This window comes from Aptenodytes forsteri, unplaced genomic scaffold, assembly GCF_000699145.1.
Source record: "Aptenodytes forsteri isolate BGI_AS27 unplaced genomic scaffold, ASM69914v1 Scaffold122, whole genome shotgun sequence".
Classification (NCBI taxonomy): domain Eukaryota; kingdom Metazoa; phylum Chordata; class Aves; order Sphenisciformes; family Spheniscidae; genus Aptenodytes; species Aptenodytes forsteri.
In genome coordinates this window covers 802136-825076 of record NW_008794009.1, presented here as the reverse complement: position 1 = coordinate 825076, position 22941 = coordinate 802136, and the positions used below count along the sequence as shown (strand labels likewise).

Below are 22941 nucleotides of genomic sequence, written 5' to 3'. Positions count from 1 at the left end.
ATTTAAATATTGTTAAGACTTTGAGAGAAAAGTCAGAAAATGCGAAACTGATGTTTAGTCACGCAGCTATGACTGGTCTTCTTTCTCCACAAAGTCATAAAGTGAGGATTCAGAGCCAGATGTTATAACTTTCAATTGCCATTGTCTTCCGTGGAGGTTCTCGAGGTAATTGCATGGCAGCATTGCCTTGTCATTGTCAAACATAGAATTGAGTCTGCTACAGATTGTTGGTTTATATTCTGTAAATTCAAGACATGGGATTTATGGTTTTCTGTTTGTAAAGGGTAGCTGGAGAATTATCTTTGGCAGTGTAATATTTTTCTATGTAAGATCACTAAGTTAGGTCGAACTCACAGCTTATGATGCTGAGAGACATAATTAAAATCCCAGTTTTGCATTGGTCATTATACCCATAGCACAGAAGAGTGTGCAGTTTTCTTGTATTGCTTCAGCCCCCTTCTTTGGGGAATGTGCCATAGATTCTGCATCACCCTTGCATATGGCATCCTCTGGTAGACTTACAAATGACTATATCATATGTTTAATTTAACATGTTCACCCACTATTTAGCACAGTGGAGTTATTAGCACAAGGGACGCTTTCGGCTCAATTGTAATACAAATAAATGTTATATCACCTTTGCACAGCTAGATGCAGCACACTTTACACAACCAGGATTTTCAATCACAAAAGAGCTTGTCCTGACAGGTACCAGAGATGAAAAAAATAACCCAAAACCAAACCTGTAGAGGGACCTGCAGATGAGAAATTAAGCTACAAATGGAGATTTCGTTTTCCATCTATTATGGGTCAGATGCTGCCTAGGTTTGATGTCCTTGTTTCTCCTACCGCAGACAAGAAAACTGAGGGCACCAGACAAGTTGTCTCATCCTCAGGAATTTTCTGCATGAGTTCAATACAGGCTCTACATAACCAGCGAGTGCTCCAGCATGCTGTGTGCGCAGGTCAGGTTGCGAGGAACCTTGTACTCTTTATGAAACTCCAGGGTTTCACACCTAGGGTTTAGAGAAATCATTCTTCATAATTTTCAAATTCAAGTCTATAAGGCACATATGCAAAAGTGCTTTCTGTTTCCATTTCTCTTTGCTTTGATGAAAAGAAAAGCAGCTGACAATATCATATACAATATACAGCAGAATACAGTGCTTTTGCAAATATGGTGTAGCTAAGGGTTAATTACCCTACACTTTTCTTACTTTACTTAATAACGTGCTTTGGGGACAGTGGAGAAATTCCACTGAACATCAGTCATTGTCTAGTGTTGAATTTCCAATCCTATGCCATTTCACCTGTCAGAAAATAAAATGATCCTTGTAATTTTCTTGTTATTGCATGATCTTTATAATGAAAATTACAAGGCTACTTATTACAGAGTAAATATAGTGCTCTTTGAGAAGTATTTGTCCTTTAGAAGATTAAAAGGAGGAGTCTGATGGTAGTTTTCTTTGTTCTTCCTATTTGTTTGCTATCCTGATCTTGTGTTCCTCGGTTTCAACTTTCAAATAAAAGCTTTTAGTCATTCATTTTCATGTGTTAGTTTCGGATTATCAGATTTTTGTCCATTTTGTTTTCTTCCCTCATACTTCACACCACAGCTTAGCTCCCACATCCTTAACTCCTTAGAGACTAGGTAAGTCACTTTGCAGTCTGGCGTAATGACTACTTGCTGGCAGGACATGGCAAAGCAGAGTGGCAGGGTGATCCTGGGGCAGCACCGAGGCCGACCGTGCCATGCTGTGGCATGCCAATGGGGCATGCCGCGCAGGGTCAGCCATAGGCCTGTGATCACCGGAGAAGTCCCAGTGCTGGGGCAAGCTGAGGTGAAGCCAGGAAGGCGAGTCAGGTTAATGGGGTACATGGCCATGGCCCAGAGTTGGCTGCAATGCTGCTGCAGCATTGCTCAGGTGCAAGGATGGAGTAACAAACTGATTCAGTTTACAGAGCTGACTGTCAGTGTGACACTGCTAGTATTTTTGAACCACCTTTCCAGTAAGGCTTCTTAAGAAGCTGGGTTAACATCATTTGGAGAGTACAAGGGAAAAGCAGGCAAGGGGGCACTGGTCTCTCATCTGCTGCCTCATTTATTTGGCATCCTGTTTGGATGGTTCACTGAAAGTGTCATCTGAGCCCTAAGTGAAAGTCAAAAGGGCAATTAAGATCTTAGGAACTATTAGGAATGACAAAATGTTATTCCTCTGTGGTAAATCGAGAGCGCACTCTGCTCTGCACATACCAAGTGCAGTTTTGGTTATTGCCTCTGAAAAAGAAAGTGCTAACTATTGCTTAAACATAGGGCAGCAAAGACGGCCGGAGGTATGGAATAGTTTGTGTGTGATGAGATGCTTATTTTTCTGTTCTGACGAGACATCTGGATCAAGATGTGACGGAGTTTTCTAAAATCATGAGAGGAATGGAAAAGATTAATAGGGATCTACCCATTCTTATTATGTGAGAACTGGAGATAGCCATACAACTACAAGGCAGCAGGTATAAAGCAAACAGAGGAAGCTCACCTGCTGCAAATTAAAATTGTGGAATTTGTTGCTTAAAGATATTGTAGAGACCAAAAGTATTCCAGGTTCCCAAAGTGACTAGATACATTAATGGAGAATTCCCAAGAGTGGTGAGGGAAGAAGGTGATCTGGTTGCATCCTCTATCACAGAATGTCCCTAAACTGCAATCTGCAGATAAGGATGGTATACAGAGATATTTAACTCTTCTCGTTTCTTAAGCTTTTCTCATAGCATCTGTTATTGGCTTGTGCCAGAGACAGGATACTGAGAGAGAGGGATTTTTTGTTAGGTTCAGTACGTTTGTTTATCTATCGTATTTACTGCTAGGTCCAGCCTCTCCCAAACCAAAGATATTTTTTCTTTCCCAGAAGGGGGATGAGGAGGGAGAGGAAGGAAGAAGAAGCAGGGCTGAATGATATCTTCCTTTCATGCATTGTGGAGCTCAGTGTTGCATCTGTGTCACAAGTGTGTGTTATGTCCAGCCAGTATCGTGGAGAGCACAAGTCAACCCAGTCCTTTTTTGCTCTTGCTGACCTCTCAAAGAGTATTTTCCCAGCTTTTTCTAGCAGACAGTAATGCTAAGAGCAATGGTTCTACAGTATTGTCAAGCCTATTATTTTGTGGCCAATACAGATGGATTACTGAGACCTAACTTTGAAGGTAGTTAGCTTTTCAACTATTGGGATGGAGGATTGGCTCAGCTGGGGAAAAAAATGCGGGCAATTATTTGTAACATTGGGTTTCTTCTTTATCTAATGTGCAATTTTCTGAAATACTGCTGTGTCTTTTATCAAGAAATAGAGGCTAGCTGGCTTGGAAAATCTAAGATAAGGAGTCTCTGAGGCAGGAGTAATTGGTTGTGGTAGATTGGGACAAATTAGAACAGTGCTCGGCAGAATTGTTTACTGTACTGTGTACATGTCACTTATTTCAGCCACTCCACCGGGTTTTCCTTTGTCTCTATTTATTTATTTATCTATTTAATATTGAGATAATCATTGACATTAGCTTACTTTCCTACATGAGACTCTCCTGAACAACAAAGACACAAAGCATTAGCCTGAAACATAAAAATGTCACGTCCTCTTAGATTATGCACAGTCTGTCTTTAAATGTTAGCATTAACCTTCAGTTCAGTTGGATCTGTAGATACAAGACTGAAAAAATGCAAACTGACACTGTGGCGTATTTTTTTTATTGCAAATATTTACGTTTCTCTTCAGATCATATTTTCCAGGTACAGAAAGAAGTTAGGAAACTATTATTAGAGTTGTTGGAGATTCAGTTGATTAAGCACCTGTCACCTGAATCAGTTTTATATCACAGCTCTTCTAATTCAGTGGCCATTGCACAAAAAAAAATCATTGTACCTTTCAGATATTTGCTACCTTGATTTGTTGTTGTCCCAGTGAAGGAGGATATAGTCCTAATGATCTCAAGTGTGCTGTGTTCCCGCAACCCACTCTCCATCAAATTCCAAAAGTAACAAAAAGTAAAAATAAAACTAGATAATGCTCCACAACCTTCAAAGGGGAACAATAAATATATAGAGAGAAAGGGGAAAAGAGAGAGAGAGAAAGGAGATGTGCTTACACATACCAAAGAATTTGATGCAGCAAAGTTAACTTTTGCATTCAGTGCCACAGACTGCTTGAGGGCAGCCACACTGTTGACTCTTTTACAATGACTGCAACAGGTGGGAGCAGAATTAAAATGGGTAAATGGGTGAAAACCCCATGAATGTAGCACCCACTGATGCTACTTTCATGCAACCCGCCCAATGGGTTGTTGCATGAATGTAGCATCAACATGTCACAAGTTAGGCAAGGCACACTTCTTGGCATAACCAGTGAAGCAGGGAAAAGCTCTCTAAATGGAAAGGCACAGTTAGCTGTGGAAGCAGAGATAGGAAAATGATCAGTGACAGCAGTCTGCAGCCAAACATCAAAAATCCTGCTTTGCTCTTTTTTTCCTCCTCCCGTTTCCCTCAATAGACATCCATGAAACTGCAATAGGATTTCTGCTGGCCAGTTTGTGTCTTGTAAATTGACAAGAGAGGGGAGAAACACTTTGCCCACAACCCCTGCTAAATTACATGAAAACAGGATTTATGCTGCATGTAAACTGTGTAAATCCAGTCAGCTTTTAAGTGGAAACCAATTTTGTAGTGTGTAAGTATCATTGATTTGTTAATCTGACAATTTTTTTAAACAAGCTGATGTGGATTAGCCAGTTCTGACTGTATGTCTCCTACAAGTCATTTGAGTGCTGGATAGTTTGGTGAGTAAAGCACTAGAAATTAACCTTTGAGGCCCCTGCCTATAAATAAATTATTGATCCTTAAAAAAGAATCAGATAATCTCATTAGATATAGTTTTCTGTAGCCTGAGTCTAAATCCTGCCATACAGAATCATTTATCATAATTGACCATCTTTTTCCTGAAGCAGACAGGAACTAAGCTACAATAGAAAGCAAATCCTGCCGGAATCGGTACAGAAGAGCAGTATGAAGGATTTCCAACCGATTTGATGCTTAAGGGATGTTTTGCTTCCCCTCCAAATAATTCTAAGGGCTTTTAGCTTTTATGTATGCTTTTATAGCTGTATATCCAATAATTCTCAGTCAGGAAAAAAAGTGTCTCTGAAATTTCATGCATGATGGTATTCTGGAGCCAGACAGAAGTAGAAGGAATGAATTTCTGATCCATGACATAACAGACACAAGTGGAAAATACATAGCAAGCAATGTAATATTGAAAGGCAGAAATGATAGAGTTCAGTACTTAACATATAAATGACTGCTCAGAAGTACTCTACGGAAAAAACAGTTAACATGGTGTCAAAAGGTAAGGGTACACGCGGTGAGACCTAATGTTATTTTTTACAACTGCAACTCAGTGATCTACTGAAATGAAGCAGTGTCAAGCAAGCATTTTAATGACATGAGAGAAAAAAAAAAGCTGAACCTTATGGTTAGTTTCAATAACTTGACTTTCCATTTTGCAAAAGGAAAGAAAAACCAGAGGAAACTCATGTCTGAGCTCTGTCTCCCTGCTGCTGGGGAAAGGGGTGACAGTGTGTGTGGGAGGGAGACGGGATTCCTGGGGGGACACCAGTTCTGACTTGGCTTATCAGCCTGCTTAAGTGTTAGCATCAAGGTCAGAGACGTTCCAGTCCTAATTTCTAGTGTCTGCATCAGCCTTCATAGTGCCAAGCTATGTGACTCTAGGATCCCACTAGGTCTAAATTTTCACAAAGACTTTTTTTTTCCTGATTGGAAATGATTGATACAGCAATACCCATACCCGGGGCGGGGTGGGGGGCATGAGAGAAAAAAAAAAGCTGAACCTTATGGTTAGTTTCAATAACTTGACTTTCCATTTTGCAAAAGGAAAGAAAAACCAGAGGAAACTCATGTCTGAGCTCTGTCTCCCTGCTGCTAGGGAAAGGGGTGACAGTGTGTGTGGGAGGGAGACGGGATTCCTGGGGGGACACCAGTTCTGACTTGGCTTATCAGCCCGCTTAAGTGTTAGCATCAAGGTCAGAGACGTTCCAGTCCTAATTTCTAGTGTCTGCATCAGCCTTCATAGTGCCAAGCTATGTGACTCTAGGATCCCACTAGGTCTAAATTTTCACAAAGACTTTTTTTTTCCTGATTGGAAATGATTGATACAGCAATACCCAAACCCGGGGCGGGGGGTGGGGGAACATGTGCACCCCCCCCAACCCTCTGCAGTTGGACTCTATACCCTGTGGGGTTTCATATGTGCAGTTAGTAAGGTTGGAGATTTGCTCCTATACCTGTCTATTCTGGCTTCAGACTCACAGCTTAGAAACACTGTACTGTTGAAAGAATACAGAAAAAAGTGTAGCTGAGGGAAAAAATGTGCACGCTCTAGATATGGGAAGTAATTCAAATATTAGAAGAAATAGTGTCATATACAGTGTCTAATTTAATGAAGATATATTGGACTTGTGATAATGGAATTATTGTGAGTTTAAAAAAAAGTTAGACAAGACCAACTAATTAGAAGGCATAGCATATCTCTGTGTAAGGTGGTAAAGATAAAAGATGCATGCTGTTGCTCTGGATTAACTCAAAAGTTATTTGTGGCCATGTAAGTAAAGACTAGAAGGAGTATCCTCTACTGTGGTGCGGCAGCTGCTCTGTACTAAATTGCTAGCGTAATCTCATGAAATTGCTTGCACTAATTCACTTCAGCGTACCGATGAGTCTGATGGCATAATGCTGAGCTGTGGGGGTTCTCTCCTGCCCTGTACACAGTAAAGCATATCCATTTTCCCCTGCGTTCCTAGTCCAGCGTGCAGCCACTGAGCTTGGGGTAAATTGTAACAGCCTTGGAAATTTATGACCACAGTGCAAGCGCAGCATCCTTCTCTGACCTATCGAAAGAGCCTATCCACCTAGCAATGGCTGTGTTTTCTCTTTTATGCACAAGGGACAAAATTACGTCAATTCGTGTATCAGCATGATGACTAACCAGAGCAGAATATTTTTCAATATTTTGCAGAAATCTGTGGGTATTTAAAAATAGCTATTCTTCCACCAGGTAGAAATTGTTCAATATTCCTTCATTGGTACTAGTGTACCACTTTTATCCGTCCTGATTAAAGCGTTTATCCCTCTTGATTAAAAAAAACCCACACTGGACTGGACTTCAGCTGTACAGTAAGAACGATCAGGAATTGTTTTGTTATTCTCAATTTTATTTTTGAAGTGTTGCAGAAAGAGCCGGACGTTAAAGTGTTTTGTTTATGTCATAGGCAAATAATAAGTCGTGCGCCATAAAAATGGATAGGCCATCTTTGATGTTCATTGACAGATCCAAAGCAAAGCATTCTTTATGAGAAAACACTGCATTGCTAATAAAGTGATCCCAACAGCCGAGCTTGTGCTGCTTAATTTGTTTCCATGGAGTGATATTATAATTCTGACATACTGAAAAATCGCCTCGCAGGGACTCATATTGCATTTGTTGCTGAGTGCATCTTCGATATAACATTTGTTATTGTAGTGCTTGGGGTGTCTTCAGAGGAGTAATATTCTAAATGAACCTGGCTGTATTATCCCTTTAATGTAGAGTAGAATTTTGCATTAAATTTTCAGCTTATTTCAAATGTGTTTCGCCAGCTATTCATCACAAGTGGTCTGTTCAAGAATAGGGCCAGTATATCAATACAAAATCAGAAAAATCCTTAACACTCTATCTTTGGGGAACCTCTCAGGTCATTCCAATTTTTTTCTGCTGGATGAACAGACAGCATGATCGCTTGTATCTATGCCTGCCTGTCAGTTTTTTTATAGTAGAAACACGCATCACTGTTTGTAATGCAGGATTAGCCTGTCTCACACAATGTTATTAGAATTAGACCTGACTAGAGAGTGACTTAATTTCTTTTTCTTCTGTATTTAACTTTAGTTTTCATCCCACACCAGCTTTTGCACTCCCAGGAACACTCTGCCTCTTGTGTTAGAGTAAATATTGAAGAACATATGTATTATTTGTCTGGATTTGCACAGACAAAAAATGAGAGCAGTATGTAGTCCCCCCCTCTGTGGGCTTCTGTGTTCTGAGCTGCCAGTAAAATGTAAAAAGATTGTACTATGTTGTCCTCTTAGACCTCAAGACTGGAAGGACAGTTTGTATTGAACACAGGCATTTTTCATAATTATGTTGCCTGCAGGGTTACCACCTGCCCTAATTTGATCTGATTAAGGTGAAATGCAAAATCATCCTCATTTCACAAATGGAACTTTGCCATGTTCCCTCACAGAGAGCAATAAAATATGCATACATGTGTTGTTGCTGCGAAGGAGGAAGAAAAATATTAGAATTAGGTAACAAATAAGATTTCAACTCCATTATGAGAGTGTAGGTCACTTTTAGACAATTGCTTCATTCTTTAGTGTTCTGGAAATGGTTTTCTGTCATAAAATCCCTATGAAAAAGAGAAAATCATAGCCATTCATCCAGATATGTCTGTACTGTTCTGTGAGACATAATATATTCCATGGCTTTTTAAAATTCTCTTTTGGTTGGATGGGTTTATTGTCCATGAACATTTATTTTTAGAGTAGCCTGTCCTTGTCTTGTAGTCTGAGTCATTTATGTAGCAATTTAAATATTTGTCTAAGCTCTCAGTGAAAGGCTCATGTTGAAGTCTTATAAATGCTGCACAGATTAAAAGAATAGCATTTTTTATATACTATTTATACAGAATGATGTCATATCCCTGGAAAAAAAGAAATGCAAAAGTAGAAAGAAAAGCATTGCTGTTTCTGGGTCACTGAATATTGTTTGCCATTCTCCTTTCTCCAATAGCAATTTTGTGCATGCTTATGCATGTGTGAGTAAGAGAGCGAGACCTACATGTGCGCATCTTGGTTTTTCTGTCAGATTTTTTTTGAGCTTGGCATATTGATTTTCCTGTACTGCGGACAGAAAATAACCTTTAAAAATTGCATTTTCATATCCTTGAACACTAGTTTTGTAATTAAAGAGATGGAAAGCTGTGTTTGTTCTCTGGCACCTGGCCACATCTTTCTTGATGGTACAATGGCTTATTCTGCATTTCACAGTCTGTGTAATAACCTCACTTGGTAAAATACGAGTGAGATGGAAATTTATTGCAACATGAATTGCTGAAACTGGTCCTTCTGTCTGCCATTCCCAAAATTATAGGAGGACAGTTTCCTTAATTCCACTGTGAAGGGGAAAAAGAAGAAATATTTACTCTCCAAATCTGATTCTCAGCACTTGGGCTTTACAATATACTTCAGTTATCAAGCCATCAGCTGGAAAATGGCTGTGTGAACTTTGGTTTAATTTCAGCTTAGAAACATTTTAGCATTTTCTGTATTGCACCTGTTTAATTCTGGCATTCAGAAATTACAATCTTTTAAAGACTTGCCCTTCAGTAACTGGCAAATGAAATTCTTCTATAGTTATTTTTGCCTTATGTTGACTTTTATTCAGGGATAGTTGGATTTGCCCTGAGAAGACAATCTCCTCTCTTATAAGGTATCCACCACATGCTGAAAGCTCCTGACCTCTCACTTGCCTTCTCAAAGGTACTGATCGTCATCAAAGGCCAGTGACAGCATGAAGGTGGGAGTTTGAGAGAACAGAGTTTGCTTTAGAGAGTTCAACTACTTTTTGAATAAAAGATGAGAAAACCTTTCATGAATTGAGCTGATTGAGCTAAAAACCTGGTATACCGAGAGTGAAGAGCTCCTTTCAGCCCAGATCCCTGCAATGAATTTTTCACTACCAAGGTTTATATGGTGGAAGGTATTGAGTCTTCCAAAAGAAGTTTAGAGCAGCTCTGTTGTATCTCAACTTAAAAAAAAAAAAGCACCTGGTTATGTTAGGAGCCTTAGGCTTGCTGATTTTCCAACTCTTTGATGTTATGAAGAAACTGTAGGAGTAACTTCTGTTAATTAAGAAGCATTAAAAAAAAAAAGATGTTTCTGTAAAATTTACTTCAATTTGACAAAAGTCAGTACTTGCATGGAAAGAAGGGAGTCTCCTTTTTATTTCTGTTTCCGGAGCTGCTGTATTTGAGCAGTAAAGGTCGTAGTTCAATTTCTCCTTACAGATAGACAGCACGGATTTTGTTTTGTTGCATGAGTTGAGTATTCACTGACTTCACTGAGAATTGCATGGGTGAATTTACGCCTATAACTTAAACTGGAATATTGAGCAACCAGGTGGTACAGACTATTAGTCAAATATGTTTGCACTATTGCATGGTCTCCCTGAAGTCTCAGTCTCTTGGGCAATACTGAATTTTTTTTAGAAAATTTCCCCCCTCTGACGGGCCCTTTCAACAGTTCATCATATAGCGGTGCAGCATATACAGAAAACTGCCAAAAATAACAAGCAGTGGCATGCTGGCGTTGTGCAGCTCAGTACAATTCAGGGTTTGAATGCTGATGTGAGTAAATAGTACTTGTTCAAGTCTGGTTTAAATATTGCCTTAAATATGCAAAAAGTAAGCAAGGAAGCAGGTTCTAAACTGAAATGGCAGGTCAATATTCCTGCTGATATTTTCTGCAGTAAAGATTAAAAGAAAGACCCTAGTAGGAAATGGCTAATGCTGTTCATTACTTCTAGTCATTTGGCTTTAAAGCATCATTAAAACAAACAGTGAGTAGCAACACAGGGAAGGCCAGAGTTGTGCACAATGTGAGAAAGCCAGACCAGCAGAATTTTCTCTGATCTGAGATGCTCTATTTGCTGCCAGTAGGCAAAATTTATGTGATCCTTTCCCAACTCTATTACAGTCCCTTTGCAGAATTTTTGCACAAGTACTTCACAAGAGCAAAAATACCTTTTGTGTCTTTGGATGATTTTGAAATTAAGTGCGTACAAACAAAAATGTAACCCATTCAGTTGGGCAACTAACATCTCTGGTAACTGGTCAGAACAGGACAAGTATTGTGTCCCGACAATCAAGCGTTCATGAAAATTTCTTGAATATTAGCTTCAGCAGCCTTTTTGATAACAAAAAAATGTATAGGTCTTTTTACGGACTTCAGCTGTCAGAAATCAATCAAGAAAAAAGAAAATTAACATAATACTGTTTGACAGGGGTATCAATCAGGAGAAAAGGGTATTTAAATTCTGAATATTTTTTTTTAAAAAGCAAATAAATTTCTTGTTGCAGATTAAGCTTTGCAAAAAGGGGCACTTAAATATATCCTTTATTGGCACACAGTCTTTTTAACAAACTATTACATTTTGTGTACATGGCCAATTTTTCTGCTAGTAGGAACATGTGTAAGCACCATTGACTTAATCGTAGCTATGCTAGTTTGCTTGAGCTGAAGAACTGCCATGCATTTGTAGTTTTAGAGAGACTTCTAAAGACTTACAGGAAAGACCTTCACCATGTGGACCTCTGGGTATGTAAACCACATGCAAGTATTGCTTGTTGTGCCTTCTGGTTTAGCATTGCCCAACTGCAGAGCTGAGCTTTGCAATCTAAATACATTCCTGCTGACTTTGAAAGGACAGAATTCAATACTTCTTGCTTTTGAAAATATGTCCTCTTTATTTTTTTTCCCAAAGGAATCTATACTATTTAAACACTAATGTATCTCTTTTGGGGCATATATTTGTTTTATCTTGCTATCTACTTATCTAGATTACTGGACAGAAAAATATCATCTGGAAACTGATGTCATCAAAATGGCATGAGTATAAGTAAAGAACCCCATGTAATTTTTTACTTCACGTTTTTGTTTTTACTGGATATGTTATTTCTTACACCAATTGTAAGGTGACCAGTACAAGATATTTGGGTACTAAAGGGTTGTCTCCCAATTTGTAAATATACTGCTGACTGCAGTCAACAGTATATTTCCAAAAAATAAATCATCAGATGTTTTAGTGTGTCCAACAGGCACACACTAAATGTGCTTGTAGCATTTTGAAACAGATCTATAGCTAAGACATATTATACTTGCTGAGAAAAGTTCTGATACCTATAGGTAAGGCAAGGGAATAACCACTGTGCATCTGTTGAACAAAAAGTTGTTTCGTTTTCTTTCTTGGGGAAAAATGTTCCATGACTAAACCTACCCCAATCACAATAGATCGTCAAAATAGGTATTGGAAGTGGAAGTATGAGTTAATGGGTCAGAGAATTTCAGTTTGTAAATGTGGCTCGAATGCATGCTCAACATTGAGAATTCAGAAGGTAAATAAATAAGGCCTTTTGTTAATAATAAATCAATAGGTAAACCTAGTGATTACAAGCTGGTTTCATGAGAGGGTTTCGAGTCTGATGTGTGATTTTATGATTAATGGTGGTTAGCAATAATTGATCTTCCAGATAAAGTTGTGTGCCCACGTGAATCCCCTGCATTTTAAGACTTGCAGATGTAAGGCTTGGGACTTGAGATGACAAATTATTCACAGAACAGTTTTATCACCTTTCTTTCTTTAACAATTAAATCTTTCTTATACAAAGGATGATATCTGCAAGCACAGTGTAGGTCTACAAATTAATTATGCTTTTAGTTTGGTTACATTAGAAAATTATCTAGGTAACAACAGAGAAAAAAAAAACTCCATAATTTGCTATTTACAAAAGTATTGCTCATGAAGTTTGTTAAAAAAAAAGTGAAAATGGTTATAATAATACCCTTCTGTGGGATCTGTGAGAAAACATTTCTACATCTTTCACAGTGCACAAGCACAAGCAGTACTCCAAAGATAGGCTTATGTGCTTATATTCTGTACATTACATACTTGATATTCTTCATAATTTTTTTTCTCTTTTCAATAAAATATTTATGCATTCCAGACACTCTCCTTAGTTTTGTCTTTATTCATGTTCACATAAAATAAAAAATGAGAAAAGGTCACCCGAAACATCAAAACATTTAATTAACACAAGCACAGTGAAGTCACTTCATACTTTGAAATCAGTGTCAGTTCCCATAAGAGTGACTGCACTGTCACCAGCACGGGATTGCTTTTCACTGGAAGAGACACAGACAGCACAAAGGTGTATTTTTTACACCAATATTCCAATTAGTTGAACAGGTTGGAAGAGACTGGGAAAATGACATAACAAACAAATGCGCACTAATGACAGGATTTTTAACCTGTTAAGTTTTGTGTGAAAGTCTAGCCCGACTCCGTCTTCTTGCTATGCCGTTACCATTCCCGTTGGTATCACGCACGGTGCAGGGCTGTGCTCTTTCTGTCATTCCTGCTCACTCAACAGAGTTGTCTGGGCTGGGTTGTGCCATGCTGAGCACTTGTACCTTGCATACGGAGTCCCAGCTGCTGTGTCCCACTGTAGCTAGAGGTTGGCTGTGCTCTGGATGGATACCTGCTATAACAAGCACCTCTGAGCTGCAGGCTTCCCTTGCCACCTTCCCTTGCTGTGCATGTGCAGCAGACCAGCGTACACGTGCCTATATAAAATCGTTGCTATAATGCATTTCCAAACTTTTAGAATTATTTTTTTGACTATGGATCATTTTTCATAGCTCTACTCCAGTCAAATACGATTCTATGTGGAGCAGTCAGGAAAAAAAAAGACAAACGTCCATTAATTTTCCAAGCATAAAGTGGTTATTCTCATGTGTTTGAAACATTTTTCAGTTGCAAGCTCGGTTTAGCAATTAGCACTGTGGAAAGATACCCTTTGAAGGACACTGATAGGTATTCTTATATGGTTATGTTCAGAGCTCACAAAAGGGTATGTACTTTTCAGAATTAACAAGTGTTGATGCAGACATAAATTTTAAGTGAGAGAAATGGAAGTGACGCTGTGTTCATAATGTAAATGATCAGTTTGCACGGAGCTAAATATGATGGCAAAATTTACATGCTCAAAGTTAAGCATGTGCAGAAATGATTGGGATTGCAGCTGTTGAGTAAAATTAAGCTCATCTAACCTTAAAAGTCTGAAGGTTACTTGTGTAAATCTTACCTAGTCACCTTAGACTCCTCAATTAATGGAGATAAGTGGGTAACTTTTTTGGGCCTGTCTCAGACGACAGGAATTACCCTGTGAAGGTGTGTATTTCCTTCTATTGACTAAAAAGGAAGCGTGCAATTAATATATTCAATTCATATAGCCAATATTTAGATACTTAAATTCAGTGAATTGAACGTCACCCAACTGTACCATTTGAGGAAAGGTGAAATTTAAAATGCAAAGCAGGAAATAACGCTACAAATGTATGGTAGAAGATAAGATGTAGCACACAATCCTACATTAGTGATATGTATGCTTGTAACTACAGTCAATGAAGATGTTGTATAATTTTCTATGACTCTCTGAGGCTAAAATTCAGCCAGGGCCCGTCCCACTCCAGCCAGGAACAGGCAGCTGGGGGCATCAGGACAGCCCCAACCCTGGGCATCGGGCACCTCCCTGGGGATGGGGACGGGCTGAGGCCAGGCCTGAACGTGGGCCCATGGGTGGGCCCGGCTCGGCGGGGCCCATGGCTGGGCTGAGCGGGGCTGTGGGGAGCTGGAGACCGGCCCTGCTGCGGCAGCGCCGGAGCAGGGGCTGATGGCCCCGGGGGCTGACCGTGGGGTCACGGGCTGTGGGGGAGCCTTGGGGGGCCGGGCAGGGACAGTCAGGGCTGGTGGTGCCATCAGGGCCCTGGCACTTGCATTGGTTCTCAGTCGGCTGTATTTGTAACAGCAGTCATCTTTTGCTTTCATTTTGCCAGTTTATGCAATATTAAAGGGTTGATTTAATTTTTCCTTTGCCTTCCCACTGGAGAACATAAGTCATGCAAAGTGATAATTTTAAGCAAAAACAAAACCAGAAGCTAATTCTGTCTGAGAAAAAATATGTTAAGACTTGGGTAATTAAATTGGTAGTAGTTAGAATCATAGTTTAATTACAAGTGTAGCTGAAAATGTGTGTTCAGACCAGTTGAAATCAGCGGATTTATGATGTTAGAAGACATTAAACTGTCCTTCCTAAATTTTACTTCTTTATTCTTCTCTTGGAGATACATATACTTATATGAACAGATTAAAAATATCTATCTTTACGAAGAGAACACCACAATATAAATTTTAAATTTACAGTTGCAAATTTCTGTAACTTTGATTTCATTTTTCATTCATAAGCAGCATTTTTGGAGTTAAATAATAAAGCAATATGAGAATCAAGCAACAACAAAATTATTCAAATAACTCATCTAGGGTATGATGGAACATTTAGAAGCAAATAATATGCTTAAATTTAATTTAAGTAATAAATGCTTAAATAGAAGCAAAGAAATTACTTGTGGTGTGTTTATAAAGCTGCTGGTGCTTTGAACTGGGTCTCATCCCTTCATAACTTAGTTTCCTGCTTAGACTCAGGCTCATTGCTAAGACATCACTTTAGTTTTATGGGTCTTACTGCTTTGAGGTCAATGGAACTATGTCAGAGGAAAAAGTGGTATAAAAATACTAAAGATTTGCATCAATTTTATATTTCTTACATCTTGCTCTGCCTTCAGTTAGCAAAAACCTGTAACAGCCATTGTAGCCGAGAACATATGAAACACATAGGCTTGAAAGTGAGTTGAAAGAGGGAACTAATAAACAATTTAGCTGCCATTTTATCAGTCTGCAGATGTCCTCAGTCTTGACTATTGGTTTCTGATTAAAGGCAATTTTCCATGCTTTTGCATCCTTTCCTTTTAACACTCTTATATGTAATTGTTATTGATTGATTTATTTAATATTGCTATGGTTCGGTTTATGTCTGTGGAAATTTCATGTATGCGTGTACTTTTTCAAGTAATAATTGGGAAGAGGGAAATGGAAAGTTTCAGTAATTGTTGAGACCATTGATTATAAGACATAAAAACTAATCCTCGAAGCATTCTACACAAAATAGCATAAATCTGTAAAGTGCAGATTATTTATTTCATGTGGCACGCACCAGCTGCACATCAGAGACTTAGAAAATACATTTTTTTTTTAACTTTTGGTGTGCACAGTTTGCCAGTGAACCTGTTGGGTGCTGTGCTTAACTTTTAATAATTTTCAAGTTCCCATGTGTTTGTGCATATACATGAATATGTTGATGAATATATGCATGGGTTTGTGGGTGAGTTGACAAATAGTTCTTAATGCTTTTCAGCAGAATAGGTACTTTTTAATCTCTTTTCTTTTTATTTATGGAATGGTTATTTGTCTATAGCCTTTGTCTCTAGTGACAGTGCAGGAATTTAACACCATCCAAGACTCTTTCAAAACTCCCAGATATTTGGTGAAAATGGGTCACAGCGTTGGAGCATGTTTTACAAAGGTCTGCTTACAGAACAGAAGAAATTAAAATAGAAATAGGAAATATCAGAAATACATCCAGAAATATCCAAAAAGAAAAGAGGATGTTTCTATCTTACTTCTTTTTTTCCATGTTTCTTCTTTATTTCCATTTTTTCCTCAAATTATTGTTTGACAACAATAACTTCCATTGTTTCCTCAAATTATTGCTTCTGCAATGTGAAGATCTGAAGTGACTTCTTACAGACAGCAGACTGTTAATGTGTGTCAGTATAATTCATTATTGCACGCATTTGACATTTCTGAACTCATTGCTGGAAAGCATCATGCCAACACTGACATGGTTTTTAAGCTCTCTCTCCTCCTTCTTTGCTAGTAACTTCAGGATCTCTTGTATAATCAGCTTTCAAGATTCACTGAAAGTCTGGGCTATGAAAAGATTGAAAACTAGATCAGGACTCTGAAAAATAGACTATACAAAATATTGTATTGGGAAGAGAATGCAGCAGTGGACAACTAGTAACACTTAAAATAAACATATATGTGTTTATATATATGTCTATATATATCTTCATACTTTTACACTTTTTTTACAAAGATCCTTGGTTCCGAAGTGTTTATAGTCTCTAACATGGAAGAAAGAGAGGATGCATACAAGCAGTTCACATAATTATATAAATTATGCATGAGGGCAGAATGGGATGGATTTCTGGGAGAAACAGGCATTCAGGAAATATGATTTCAAGGAGAATGGAAAGAGAAAAAGTTCTTGCTAGGCAAGAAAAGAGAAACTTTCCCATCTTAAGGGATTTAGTGAATAATAAATTGGAAAGGATAAGAGGGAAGAAAGAAATGATTGGTTAAAGAAGAAGCTGTAAAGACTGCAAAAAGCAGAGACAAGCAGAAAGCAGTTTAGTTGGTGTTACAAAGCTAACATCTGTCAAAGATTAACACGCAGTATTACATGAAATCATAATTATCCTCTACACTTAGAAATTCCTATAGCAGTGTACAATCAATGCAGCTCTGGGGCCCCCAACATAAGAAGGACATGGACCTGTTGGAGTTGGTCCAGAGGAGGGCCACAAAGATGATCAGAGGGATGGAACACCTCTCCTGGGAGGACAGGCTGAGAGAGCTGGGGTTGTTCAGCCTGGAGAAGAGAAGGCCCTGGGGAGACCTTATAGCTGCCTTCCAGTACCTGAGGGGGGCCTACAAGAAGGCTGGAGTGGGACTTTTTGCAAGGGTATGTAGTGATAGGACAAGGGGTAATGGCTTTAAACTGAAAGAGGGTAGATTTAGATTAGGTATAAGGAAGAAATTCTTCACTATGAGGGTGGTGAGGCACTGGAACATGTTGCCCAGAGAAGTTGTGGATGCCCCATCCCTGGAAGTGTTCAAGGGCAGGTTGGATGGGGCTTTGAGCAACCTGGTCTAGTGGAAGGTGTCCCTGCCCATGGCAGGGGGGGTGGGAATAGATGGTCTTTAAGGTCCCTTCCAACCCAAACCATTCTATGATTCTATGATTCTGTATTTTCAGGGACAATTACATGCAGAAAAAAAATTAATAATTACATAAGGGCTTGAGGGTAAGAGAGAAGAACTGTGTTTTATGCAGTGAGTTCTGATCTGAAACACAGGGAAGTCAACAGCTCTGGACTACATACAAGTCAGGCCTCAGGTCAAGAAGTTAGTGAGACATTTAGAGCAGTTGATACATTCAGGGTTTGGATGAGCTGGAAGATGGAGATGTAAATCCCAGTGAAAATGGACAGAAAAATGCTGCATAGCAGTGATTCTGTGGTGGAAGTAGTAAGGACAACTTTAAATGCATTGAGAACAAGAAACAGAATAAACAGTGAGAGCCTAAGCATGGGGGAAATGAGAAGAGAAAATTAAAGGTGATACAGGGGTTGTGGGCCTAGAAGTTGAGGAGAATAGAAATCCATTAAGAAAGACTCACTCAGAGCTAAAACTCACACATTCAACTATGTGAATATCCTTGTGTGTGAGACGGGGGAAAAGGTGAGTGGAAAGAAGCCTGTAAGAGTATCATAGGTTTTATTAAATGGGAAGAAATAGTAATATTTAATAAGAGACAAGCCATTAATGGATAATTCATACCATATGCTTAAACCTTGGCCACCGTTAAACTTGGCTACCTTTAAAAGGGTTTGCTGATGAAGTGGTGTTGATGGTGCATTCTCCACCTGTACCTCCTCTGAATGGAGTTAAAGCATTACCAGCAAGTGCTTAAACCTTGGCCACCGTTAAACTTGGCTACCTTTAAAAGGGTTTGCTGATGAAGTGGTGTTGATGGTGCATTCTCCACCTGTACCTCCTCTGAATGGAGTTAAAGCATTTACCAGCAAGAAGCTGATTTGAATGTCATTTAAATTAGTTCCCTAAGTAGAAGAAGTTATACCAATAGAAGACTTGTACTAGTATAATTGTGTCTATAGTAGGGTTTTTGCCTTTTTTAGTTATGTTGCTTGCAAGTATAAAGGCTTTTCCCTTTGTATCCCTAAGACAGCTATGCCAACAAAAGTTGAGGGTGTAGGCCATGCCTCATTGGCTTTGAGTGAAGCCACAGTGCTGATGGAGATTTCCTGACAACTGTATCCAAATTCATTTGCATCCTTTTAATGGCAGTCATTAAGAGTGAGGGGTAACTATTTGTAGTTGCATCAGCAGAAAAGCAGGTTGATAAAATTCGTAGTTCTTCCCATGTTCTGGGGAGAACTATGCTCTTAATTCCTTTTAAGGAATTTTCTCTGTTCACAGGCAGATGCTTCAATTTCTGGTAAGAAGAATAAAGCCCAGATTGCTTTCACAGTCTGCACTTTTATCTCTTGCCAGAAATGAGTCTAGTAGTGTACAAAAGTGCGTAGCAGCCTTGGATTTCATCACCAGGAAGGTAATCACAGTCTGAACAGGTCAGTAAAGTGCATGGCATCTAGCAAGACATTCTTTCTTACTGGCTGGTACAGATGTGAAAGTCTGTAGCGATTGAACATTAATTTGATTGCAAAGTTCTGGCAAATCGCTCCCCTGCCTGCATAGTTGGTTTGTGTATTACACCTGTGGGTGACAACTACATATTTGTGAAATGGGTTATATTTGTGACAGCCAAAATTAAAGTGATCTGTGGGGCCTATGAAATCCTTCAGGGAATCAGGGAAAGCCTGTATTACGCTTAGAAATGAGTCCAAACCGGGTGTGTGAATCAGAATTCAGCTTTGGGCAGCTCCAAGGTTTTGATGTGAGATCCTCTTTTAACAGGCTTTTTGGCTTACGCTAAGGGTCTGGAGGTATCTGGCAGACAGTGCTGCCCTTTTCATCTTGCTTTCGTTTGTAGTCCTTTGGGGAAAGGGCTAAAATATTCAGAATATAACCTTTCTAAGCATTCTTGGTAGCATGCTCGGAAATGTGGCAGGATTATTTGATAGATGGTTTTCAGCATTCCAGTGCCCTCAGAACCATGGCTAATCTTTCTAATCTTCTTTATCTAAGGTAATCTGTATATTCTATCCTCTCTGCATCTACGTATCTTATGCTGAAACTGCACTGACAGGAAGCTCTAAAATGCCTATTTTTGTTTCTTTCCAACAGCTGGCTGTCCAGACTCCTTGATTAAAGAGCTTCATCACTTCAGGATTCTAGGAGAAGAACAGGTGAGTTAGCATCTCAAAGGCAGCGTCTTAATGTCATGAAAGATAGACGCTAATGAGACAGTTTCGTCAATCTCCAGGGATGCAGAGTGTATCTCATGACCCCCAGTGACCTGAAATATGGGGGAAAAAACACACAGGAGATATATGTGAGATTTTTTTTTTTCATTCTATCCATCAGCCTTGACAGGTTATTAATTGGTACATCTGCTATCTGCCACAGCTTTTCGGCTTTTGACTACAGCAGTAAACAGGCTCTCTAAAACAGCAGATAGACAAAAAATCTGACTAAGGATTGATACTTACAGCTACTCATGATATTATCCATCACTTTTTGTGGCCTTTTTTCTCTTTCAAAAGTGTGTTTCTCATTCATAATTACAGCTGTGCTTTGCACTCAGAAAACTATTTCTGTAGAGGGGTCTTAGGAAAGCATAACTGAAGTATGCTTTACAACACTCACAAGATGTTCATAGTTATTATTTTGTCAATAATGAAATTAACGTACAGAGATGCTGAGAAAATGGCCTTAAATTTTGAGAGACAAGTTGAATTTTCGAATGCTCAATGTTTCTGAAGTTCAAGTTGTCTTTGTCTCTGAAGTATCTCTCCTAATGTACTGGTTATAAAGCCTAACTGCCTGACATGGAGTTGCAGGTACTAGGGACCGAGGGCCTGAAAGCTCAGCATTAGTGTGTTGTACATGAGAATATCTGCATCTTTTAATGAACCTTGCACCAAAGGACTTGCACAAGGTTATATGAGGGCTGTGACAGAGGTAGGAGCAGCTCCTGAAATGTTAATTCAAAGTCTGGTTTCTTAGTTTTTAGATCAGATTATATTGTCAAGAACACCCTGTTGCTTCTCCTTTCCCTGTCACTCTCCCCTTTTCTATTACAGTTAGGGCTCCTGGTACCTTTTCTAGACTTCCAGTTTTCCTCCACCAGTGCCCGACTTCAGTTGTTGTAGAAAGTCAAAAGCCAGATTCCTCAGGGACTTAGCTTTTCTTCAGCAAGAAGACAGCATGAAGGGAAGTGTGGGAGGGTTTGTCTGACAGGAGTGGAAAAAAAGACAGAAAACGGACTAGGCCAAAGGAGATACTGGAAGCAGGAATCTGGTGAGATTGAAGACTTAGGAAGAGGAAATAAAAGAAGTGATGGCAGGATTGATGGGGCCAAGAGACTGGTTAGAGCCAGCTGACAAATGGAGGGCAGAGTGAGATGAAGCATGGGGACACTGGAGGGATGGGACTGGCTGGTGAAAGAGGGTAGGAGTAGAAACCAGAATGGCACAATAAGGGTCTGACAAGGAGCTGGGACCAAGGGCTGGAAGGGAATGACCAAATATGGAAACTTGCTAAAAAGACTGGTAAATAAAGTAAGATCTGTACTCAACGAGCTGCACGAGGAGGTGAAGGTAAGCAGAGTAGGAGAAGTGGGACAAAGGGAGAGATTTAAAGGAGAAGTGGGGAACAGCTAAACCAAGAGACTGGGAGTATGAGGGAGAGGGCTGAACCAGACAGACTTTGATAGCTCCACTAGCAGAGCTCTGAGGATGGAGTTGTAGACCTCAGCCTTGCTAATGACCACTGACAGAGAAATATAATTTGATTGATGGACTTTCTTTTTTTTTCTGTTTGCTTTTTAGAAAAGGAAGTGGTAGACATAAAAATGAAGGCTAAAAGAGTTAAGAGTGCAAATGAAGAATTCAGACATTAGGAAATGTCAGATTTAAGATTGTTTATATAATCCTAATACTTTCTTTGTTCCACTCACCTACACTTACAACTTTGCACTAAGAGAGTATTAAATTATATGGTCATATACAAACTTCAGAAGTGGGACGATGTAAACTATGAGGAACCACAAAAGAAAAGATAATTAATTTCTGTCCAATAATAAGAGAATTCTTGAAGAGAGTAGAGGAGTTTGATGAGGAAAGCCTTGCTAATCAAATAAATGCATTATTTTTGCCACTTGGAATATTTTTGGTAGTCTTTCGGACTTTCATAATGAAATTACTCATCTTTGTATTGAATACACCTAAACAGATGAGAAATTTTTGTCATCATGCATTAGGAGCATAAAACTGTGCAGATGGAAAGTTGTTTTGCAGAATGGGTCTGACCTATAAACATTTGCCTCTCTCTGAAACTGGCTATACTGACAGGTTATTTGGATACAGTGGTTATCATTACAGTCTTAACCAATGTCTTTGCAAGTAGTGAACATTGCCATGAGGCTTGAATTACTCCATAAGCCCATACAAGTGTAAAGAACATTGCAATTATATTCTGTCCCTACAAAAGCATTGTTATCATGAGTCTACTGACAACCACAGTAGCTCTTGCATGAAGTTAGCACACACTTTGACAGTTAAGGAGAAGTTGGTGCAAAACCAAGGTAAAAAAAATTAAAATACATCTAAATGAAGAAAGGAAGGAATTTCAGGCAAAGTCCTTATTCACATGACTAGCTAATTATTTCTTATATTTATTTAGTTATATATTTGCTTTTTAAAAAGATCTAAAGTGTGTCTTTTTCTGTTATCGTGCATACTAGATAGAAAAAAAATCATAAATAATTATAAAACTGTTTTATTCAGACTGCATACAATTTCAGTATTATCAACCAATATATATTTTCTTCCACTCCAAGCAACAGTTCAAGAATAATAGGGGCATGTTACTGCTTCATATCCAATCTTGATTTATTTTTAAAATGCTTATGTATTTAAGGCCAGATTATAAAAGCAGAATGGACTATTGTGATAATCTGTTCTGATCTCCTTTAGAATACACATTACATGACCTTCTTAGATTAATTCTTGTTTAAACTGGAGTATATTGCCTAGAAAAACATCCATTCTTTGTTTACAAATCACTTGCAGACATTAGATCCTATTATACCTCTCAGTAGTGAAAGACAAAAAATTCCCAGCCTCTTTTC

At 38.8% G+C, this 22941-nt stretch overlaps 1 protein-coding gene across 1 annotated transcript in view; it reads left to right on the top strand.

Moving 5' to 3' along the window:
- PARK2 (parkin RBR E3 ubiquitin protein ligase) overlaps positions 1 to 22941 on the top strand; it is a 659837-nt gene that overhangs the window by 506870 nt on the left and 130026 nt on the right. The window contains exon 8 of the mRNA XM_009290119.1: positions 19935 to 19996. Within this exon, the coding sequence (XP_009288394.1) occupies positions 19935 to 19996 (62 nt within the window). The remainder of the gene's footprint in view (positions 1 to 19934; positions 19997 to 22941) is intronic.